Raw genomic sequence first — 9,504 nt, 5'->3', positions numbered from 1 at the left:
ATTTTTATTTTGTCTTATTTTATTGCCTTCATGAATGCCATTTGCAAACGGTGCACTCTAATTTCGTTTCGGACAACCATATCTTGGCAACCATTAACCCGAGTAGTATTTTAGTTATTTTTCACTTAAGTATTTTAAAATTCATTCTCTATATGATATTGAAATTATTTACTTCGGCCCCTTGTCTGTGTTTGGGTCTCTTAACCTTTTCCTTTGGTTTTCTTGAACTTTACTGGGACGTTTTAAACTTTCATGAGTCATCTTAACCCTTAGGGTATTACACAAATAGTATCGTCTTTCACTTCATACTACCGAGATTCTTGCCCGACTTTCTTTTGGCTTAAGAAGGCAGCGGTGAGAATGAGGATCACTTTGGAACTCATTGAGAATGTTAGGGTCTAAAAGCTCTCCATCGTGTTGCGAATCCTTCGCCCATGAGAGGACCTTTTGGCTACCGTGAGAAGCTTAGCTTGCTTTATTAGTCACGTGATGATTTGATGTTCGTGATAGGCGTAGAAGCTGGTCAAAGTGATTGNCGAGATTCTTGCCCGACTTTCTTTCGGCTTAAGAAGTCAGCGGTGAGAATGAAGATCACTTTGGAACTCATTGAAAATGTTAGGGTCTAAAAGCTCTCCATCGTGTTGCGAATCCTTCGCCCATGAGAGGGCCTTTTGGCTGCCGTGAGAAGCTTAGCTTGCTTTTTATTAGTCACGTGACGATTCGATGTTCGTGATAGGCGTAGAAGCTGGTCAAAGTGATTGGAAAGGTGTGAAAACCTCTCCCTAGTAGACGCATTTTAAAACCGTGTGGTTGACAACCATACGTAACGAGTCAAAGCAAACAATATTTACTAGTGGTGAACTTAAGCTGTTAACGATCTTCTCCCATCTAAACCATGTGGGCGTTACACGATGTCTCCCATCTAAATCATGTGCACGCGAGTGGCTGACCCAAACGCCACCGCCTACAAAGCGTTGTTCAATATTTGTTTTGTTTATTGGTTTAGGGAATTATTTGACCCTTTAAAATATTTTTATTTTGTCTTATTTTATTGCCTTCATGAATGCCATATGTAAACGGTGCACTCTAATTTCGTTTCGGACAACCCTATCTTGGCAACCAGTAACCCGAGTAGTATTTTAGTTATTTTTCACTTAAGTATTTTAAAATTCATTCTCTATATGATATTGAAATTATTTACTTCCGCCCCTTGTCTTTGTTTGGGTCTCTTAATCTTTTCCTTTGATTTTCTTGAACCTTACTGGGACGTTTTAAACTTTCTTGAGTCATCTTAACCCTTAGGGTATTACACAAATAGTATCGGGTTTGAATTACTTTCTAATTTATGCTCTAAATAATCATGCCCTTATTGTCCCAAATGGTTTTGAAGAGTTGCTAGCTTGAATTATATTGGCATTGAGGCACGAGTCGGCCATAAAATCCAAATGATCTTAGTTGGTCATATGGCCTAAGGCTCGATCGATATCAAAACGTCCTTGGTTGATGTAACAGTTAAAGTTAAATCTCACCGCTAGTAGATGTTGTCATTTTTAGATTTTTTCTTTCGAGATGTACCTTGTTTTTAAAACGGTATGTTAGGGAGTGGTTTTCACACACGCTTATAAAGAATGTTTCGTTCCCTTTTCCAACCGATATGAGATCTCACAATTGACCTCTGTTAGGATTTGACATATTAGCTTAAGGCCTCATTCAAAATGACATTTGGTCGACTTCTTAGGAGTCGACTATATAACATCTTACCGAATCTTTATGAAATCGTGTCCTATTCGTTGTGTCAACTTCAATGGGTAGGTACACGTCTAGCTCATTAGACCTCGAACGCGTATGAACTAAGCTTTGGACATGACCCTACTACTAATTTTCACCATTTTTTGGGAAGCTTTTTAAACTTTCCATCCTACAAAAAGTTGCATATTCAACTAAATTAATAAAAATACTATTAAATTTTCAATTTTATATAAAAAATATCTTTTCAATTTTTGAAAACATTGCATGAAAATATTATTGAAATTATCAAAAGATATTTCAATTCATGCCACATCCATGAAGAATGAAGTTTCATGTTATAAATTTTTTGGTGGAATTTAGAGTTATTGTATTTCATTAACGTATTTTAGTATTTTTTATTTACATTCGGTTACAATTACATAATGTTTAATTATGACCATTAAATATGAACGTTAACTCTTGAAATGTCTCTAATAGTATTATTTTGAGGTTATATAAAGCGTTTATGCTTTCTTGAGCTAATGACTAAGTTTGTTTGCAATTCTATGTAGTTTAGGTTGCATGTAGAATCATTCAAGTTCGACATGATCAATCTTGCTTATGGAGTGATTCGAATCTCAAACAAGTGTTCTTGAGATATTTGATCAACAAGAATCATTCAAGTTAGACATGATCGATCTTGCTTGTGGAGTGATTTAAATCTCAAACAATGTTCTGCCTTAAGATATTCGATCCACAAGGTAATCTGAATCTTATTCCCTTTGTGGAGTGATTCGAATCTCAAACAAGTGTTCTTGAGATATTTGATCAATAAGAATCATTCAAGCTAGACATGATCGATCTTGCTTGTGGAGTGATTCGAATCTCAAACAATGTTCTTGTCTTGAGATATTCAATCTAATATGAATCTTATTCTCCTTGTAGTGATTCCTTATCTAATAATTTGGTACCAGAGCTTTAAACTCAAGATCGGATATATATTTGGATCGGCCAATATTCATAAACTTTTAATAGAATTTCAAAAGTACCCATTAATTTTAAAAATTATTCGAAAAATATAATAATTTTATTATTATTATTATTTTTTTAATTTCAAAAACACCTTTAAACTTAATTAATTAATTAATTATTTATTAATTAGTATCCCATTTAAAAAATACTCGTTTAAATAGAACGGTAATAAATTACTGACTTAGGTTTCACTACTAAGACTGCCACCGCCAGACGCTTGTCTTCCCTCTTCCTCCTCTGCAACCCAAAATTCCACTTCTCCAACCACTTTCACTTAAATTTCTCCTCCATTTCTCAATTTCCGCAATACCCTTTACCCCATTCATCCATCCCTCCATGTCTTCCCCTCGCTTTCGAGTCGGCTACGCCTTTTCCCCCAAAAAGGAGCGTTCCTTCATCCTCCCTTCTCTCCTCGACTACGCCAAACTCCATGGCATCGACCTTGTTCGAATCGACCCTCTTATCCCTCTCATTCACCAATCCCCCTTCCACTGCATCATCCACAAGCTCTACGACCCCTCATGGATTCAGCAACTGCGCGATTTCACTTCCCAGTTCCCTGATGTTGTCATCGTCGACCCACCAGAGCTAATCTCCCGCCTCCTCAATCGCGATTCCATGCTCCAAGTTGTGAATCAGGTGAAACTCCCAGAAGGGTATGAGCGGATTGATACTCCCAAGCAAGTCGTGGTGAATGATTTGGATGTCCTGGTCAAAAATGGGTTACACGCGTTTACCGATTTGGGGCTTAAATTCCCTGTGATTGCTAAGCCCTTGGAGTCCAATGGCTCTGAGAGGTCTCATCAATTGTGTTTGGTGTCTAATGATAGCGGATTGAAGGGATTAAACCCCCCGATTGTGTTGCAGGAATTTGTTAATCATGGCGGTGTTGTGTTCAAGGTTTATGTAGTGGGGGAGTGCGTGGTTTGCGTAACGAGGAAATCGCTGCCGGATATTTCGCCGGAGGATCTCGAAAAATTGGAGGCGGTTTCGAGCTTTTCGAAGATTTCGAATTCAGGAACTCCAGTGGACAACACCGAGGGTAATGTTGAAATGCCATCTTTGGATTTTGTGATGCATGTGGCTGCTGGGTTAAGGGAAGCAACAGGGCTTAGGCTTTTTAACTTTGATCTGATTAGGGATAGTAATGATCTGAATAGGTACCTTGTGATTGATATTAATTACTTACCTGGGTATGCCAAAATGCCTAACTATGAGCCTTTCTTGACCAAATTTTTGTTGGATGTTGTTCATAAACGGAGTGGTGGTGGTGGAGCCTTTAGTTCTTCCTATGTAAATGAAAACGAGGTAGTGTTCTGTTGAAAGTGAGAGGCTATCAATCAGCTGGGATGTTACAAAATAATTGGTATGCCTCTGTTGTAGAGCCTTTTAGAGGGTGTAATACAAGTTATAAATATGAAGCTATTAGGGTAAGTAGTAGGCTATACTTGGTGTTTGATTATGGATCTTTTGTATTGGTTTATATCTTAGGATTCCTGCAAACACTAATGAATATGAACTTAATATGACTTTGTTCCTTTAATATCTTTTCATGTTCGTGTTCATTGTTTGAATTTTTCTGTGATGATTCGTTGTGCGTATCGTAGTGTGGTGGAAGCTGTTTTTCATGGTTTTCGACTCGGCTTGTTGGTTTTTACTCGAATGAATATGAACTTGTTTTGCATTTGCGTGGTGAAGTAATTCCTCTGTTCCCTTTTGAGTAAGTTTTATTGTGTAAATTAGGAACTGTGACTTGAACTGCAACTTCCATTTAAAGTTCTGAAAGGGATTTTTGCTCATATTAGATATACTTCATTAATGTGTTAGCTCTGAATTGTTCTTGTGAATCATGTAACTGTAAGCTGTGGCTGTACCATTATAGGAACTTGTTTTTTTTCTTGGTTTTGTTCAGATCTTTTCTTGCTTTAGAAGTTTTACATATACTTCCCACAAAGCACCTTAACTGCAAAAAGCACTTGTATCTTGATCCCGAACGATGATGATATTGAGAGAACAAAGCTTTTTAGGCCACCCGAGAACATACCCTTGATCCGGGAGTTTCTCTTTCAGACCATACTATTAAATTCAAGTGGGTGCTAGCAGATATTGTTCGCTTTGAGCTTTTTCTTTCGGGTTTTCCTTCAAGGTTTTTGAAATGCGTATGCTAGGGAGAGGTTTCTACACCCTTATAAAGAATGATTCGTTCTCCTCCCCATCTGATGTGAGTTCTCACAATCCACACCCCTTCGGGGCCCAGTGTCCTTGTTGGAACTCGTTCCCTTCTCCAATCGATGTTGGACTCCCCAATCCACCCCCTTCGGGGCCCAGCGTCCTTGCTGGCACACTGTCTTGTGTCTATCCCCTTTTGGGGTTTAGCCTCCTCGCTGATACATCGCCTGATGTCTGGCTCTGATACCATTTGTAACAGCCCAAGCCCACCGCTAGCCGATATTGTCCACTTTGGACTTTTCCTTTCGGGTTTCCCCTCAAGGTTTTTAAAACGCATCGTAGGGAGAGGTTTCCACACCCTTATAAAGAATGATTCGTTCTCCTCCTCAACCGATGTTGGATCTCACAGTCCACTCTCCTTAGGGGCCCAACGTCCTTGTTGACACACGGCCTTGTGTCCATCCCCCTTTGGGACTCACCCTCCTTGCTAGCATATTGCCCGTTGTCTGGCTTTGATACCATTTGTAATAGCCCAAACCCATTGCTAGCAGATATCGTCTTCTTTAGGCTTTCCCTTTCAANCAAGCACACCGCTAGCAGATATTGTCTTCTTTGAACTTTTCCTTTCGGGTTTTCCCTCAAGGTTTTTAAAACGCCTCGTAGGGAGAGGTTTCCACACCCTTATAAAGAATGATTCGTTCTCCTCCCCAACCGATGTTGGATCTCACAATCCAATCTCCTTCGGGGTCCAACGTCCTTGTTGGCACACCGCTTTGTGTCCATCCCCCTTCAGGACTCAGCCTCCTCGCTGGCATATCGCCCGTTGGTAGTAGATATCGTCTCCTTTAGGCTTTCCCTTTCAAGCTTCCTCTCAAAGGTTTTTAAAACGCGTCTGCTAAGGTGAGGTTTCAACACCTTTATAAAGAACAATTCTTTCTCCTCTCCAACCGAGGTGGACACCGGAAATCTCTCTCTTGGAGTGCATCTAAATCAAATAAGAGAAATAACTGATTCATCTTGCTGTTTGCGCGATTCATTATGTACTGTCTAGATTTTGCTCTCAGTTTTGTTTATTTCTTGTCTTCCATTAATGAAATGATCAAGCACACAGTTGTCGTATCTTCAGTACTTCATATTTATACATTGTTCAAGTAAATATACAAGAAACATGCAGATTAGTACCCATCATCATCTTCCCATTCTAGCAGAAAGAAATCATTTACAAGAAAAGATAGCTAAATAAAGCATAGTTGCATGGTTTCCAATCCTCATGGCAGATCAGCAAGGAGAGAACGAGGTAGCAATGAGATCAGATACCGCTCAATGTAAGTTTGACAAATTCCCTTCACCTTATTCATACGTACAAGAACATTAAATTTCCAGAAATGACTGCATAATTGTTTGGTTGTGGAAAATTACTTGAAATCTCTGCTTAACTTAGAGTTCTATGATCTTTATTATTTCATTGATTACTTCTAGTCCAAATCTAGGGAAGCTGACTTTAATGCTTACAATATCCATTGATTCTTGAAAGTTGTAGTGAACATTTGATTCTGATTGGTGTTAGAAACTGATGCTGTTCTTTCTTTTTATGTTGGAGGGAAGTCTATTGGTGAGTTTGGATGAATTCTGGAAGGGTGAACATTGCAGTAAAAAAGAAAAAAAAAACATGTTTCATAGGAAATTAAGGTTGACTTTTGCCGTGTCGGAACCATTCATATGAGCCGAACGATAAAGTAACAATGTTAAAGAAGAGAGACATGTCCCATATGAACCAAACGATGAAGTGACGATGCCAACAATAAGAAACATGTCTCATATGAACCAAACGATGAAGTGACAATGTTAAAGGAAAGAGATGTGTCTCACAATGCTGTCAATGTTAAAAGGAAGAGACACATTCGATATGAACCAAACGATGAATTGACAATCTTAAACGAAAGAGATGAATTGCGTATGAACAAAACAATGAAGGGACAATGTTAAAGGGAAGAGATGTATCCCATATGAACCAGACGAACGAACGATGAAGTAATAATGTGATAGGGAGGAGACACAGCCCTCTTTCGAGCTAAACGAACGATCAAGTGATAAGCGATACAAAGCTACTCCTAACTATATCAACGAGAATTTTATTGTTTCTGCTAGGTTTCAGAAATGATTATAATCCGTCTTTTTCATAATTTTTATGATGTGATATTGTTCATTTCGAGCATAAATTGCCATTTTACTCAAAACGAAAAACTTCACTACGATGGTAATACTGTTCTTTCCTACCAATTTGGTCACACTTCCAATCGAAAAAGTACAGATGCAACTACAAACGAAAACAAAAAGTACCATGTTACGTCTTTCTTAAGTAGCAAACGCTGGACACGTAGTCCTTATATAAATTAAACACGAAGAATCGACATCGTCAATATAAAACAAAAATGGCTTACATTGATACCAACATCATACATTACAACCAAAACAAGATGGCAAAGTAGGTGGGTTAGTTATATTTAAAGGTCAACAAGATACCTACTCATTAAATTCATGAACTCCTTTTGTTAAACAAGCTTAATATGCTTGCCAATCAATCAATATATCACATCATTCAAACATGGAATCATCAACTCTTTAAAATTATGTCCAAATAGAAAAATACCATACCAATAATGTCTACGAGCTTGTTCCTTGTCCTAAACAAGTGAGTATATTGGAAAGATGCCTTAAGATGTTCTCCAAACTTGGTAATATATGTATGAATAAGAAAAAACGAGTCTTTTTAGCTTAGTCATGTGATGAAATCTTTCGATGTTGGGTAAAACGTGTCTGAGTTTTAGCATAACGTGGTCTATGTGGTTTCGATTGAAACGAAAACTGATAGACTAGGAGAGTCTTTATTCTTTAGGGTGGTTTCGTGGAATCTATTGGCTCGTGAGAGCGAATACAAAAATAGTTAATGATATTAGACCAAACCGTGAATGCTCGAAAGTATAGATGTGTAATATGTTTAGATAACTATGGTTATTTTAAAGGAAAATTTGTAAGGATAACCGAGAATATTAAGTTACGTTAAAACTTGTACCTTTGAAGAAAAGGGAAAGCCAAAACATTAAAAAAAACATGTCTTCAAACTGAGAATCTTTAAGACCTATGAAGACATCTTAGGATGTCTGAGCATCTTACGTTACTTCAGAATGAAATGAGTAACTTGTTTTCTTTCCTCATTAAATAAACGGAGTATTAAAGGAATTGTGAGATCTCACATCGGTTGGAGAGAGAACAAAACATTAGGAATGGAAACCTCTCCCTAATAGACGCATTTTAAAAACACTGAGGAAAGCGGAAAGCATGAAAGGGAAAGCCCAAAGAGGACAATATCTGTTAGTGGTGGGTTTGGGTTTTTACAAATGGTATTAGAGCTAGACATCGAATGGTGTGCCAACGAGGATGTTGAGCCTCGAAGGGGGTGGACTCCGGGCGGTTTGTCAGCGAGGATGCTGGGCTCCAAAGGGAGATGGATTGTGAGATCTCATATCGATTGAAGAGAGGAATGAGTGCCAATGAGGACGCTGAGCCCCAAAGAAGGGTGAACTGTGAGATCCCACATCAGTTGGAGAGGGAAACAAAACATTCTTGATAAGGGTGTGAAAACCGCTCCCTATCAGACACGTTTTAAAACCCTTGAGAGGAAGTCCAAAAGGGAAACCCGAGAAACCCAAAAAAGACAATATCTACTAACAGTGAGTTTAGATTAAAGAAGAATGACTTTAAGCTCGAAGATATATAATTAGATCATTGTCGTAGCCTACAAAATAATCGATATACATTTAGATTTGAAAAGAAACTTCCGTACAAAGGATTCCCTTTCGATGTTCTAGAGACCGAGAAGCAAAGAAGTTATCTAAAAAGATCCCACTTGCCTTAATAGACAAATTTGCTGTTGGTTGAATCAACAATAATATTAATCAAAGGACGCAAATAGTCTTACCTAATAGTTAACAACGACTCTTGACTTTTTTGTCAAATGAAATTACATCATTATTATTCTTAATCAAACGCCATTATACATCGACAATTACTTTATTTCGGAAGTCCTCAAAACAAACAAATCCTACACAGAAAGAAACAGACCATTAGAACACGAAACCCTAAAACGCTCTTTTTAATAGGTCTATTTACTCATTTCACGTAGACACATATAGCTATAACCGATATAGAGTTGACAATGAATTAAAGTAGTACGGAGCAACTTTCATCTTATCATCGCGTCGTAATTTTTTTTCAATTTAGGAGGTACGGTAGGGAAATTTGACACGGGTTTGCACCTACTCGAAAGTCCAACACGTTATATGGTCTTCTTCTAGAAGCCGAGTCACCGGGTCTTTTTTTTCTAAGTCGCAACAACTAATGAACTAGATATGGTTTTGTAGTAAGTAAAGTAGGACTTTTAATTCCAAATATGTCTACGACATTATTACAAAATACCATTTGATTAAATGGGTCAAATTAAGTTATGTTATTACACTTCAATTGGATAGCCATTTTGTTCTTATTAAAATAATGGAAGCCGAAAGTGAAGCTTTG

The 9,504-nt window shown here is 37.8% G+C and overlaps 1 protein-coding gene and 1 long non-coding RNA gene across 2 annotated transcripts; both read left to right on the top strand.

Moving 5' to 3' along the window:
• Positions 1 to 2,952: 2,952 nt before the first annotated feature.
• On the top strand, positions 2,953 to 4,311 carry LOC111785867 (inositol-tetrakisphosphate 1-kinase 1-like). Its single transcript, XM_023666228.1, has one exon. The coding sequence runs from the start codon at positions 3,097 to 3,099 to the stop codon at positions 4,081 to 4,083; it is 987 nt and encodes a 328-aa protein (XP_023521996.1). The 5' UTR covers positions 2,953 to 3,096; the 3' UTR covers positions 4,084 to 4,311.
• A 1,380-nt stretch (positions 4,312 to 5,691) lies between these two features.
• On the top strand, positions 5,692 to 7,112 carry LOC111785868. The gene is made up of 2 exons (XR_002813714.1): positions 5,692 to 6,254; positions 6,535 to 7,112. It is a non-coding gene; the product is annotated as an uncharacterized LOC111785868 (long non-coding RNA).
• Positions 7,113 to 9,504: the final 2,392 nt, after the last annotated feature.

This window comes from Cucurbita pepo, unplaced genomic scaffold (assembly GCF_002806865.2).
Source record: "Cucurbita pepo subsp. pepo cultivar mu-cu-16 unplaced genomic scaffold, ASM280686v2 Cp4.1_scaffold000794, whole genome shotgun sequence".
NCBI lineage: Eukaryota > Viridiplantae > Streptophyta > Magnoliopsida > Cucurbitales > Cucurbitaceae > Cucurbita > Cucurbita pepo.
Note: the sequence above shows the minus strand (reverse complement) of the source record. Positions and strands in the feature narration are given on the sequence as shown.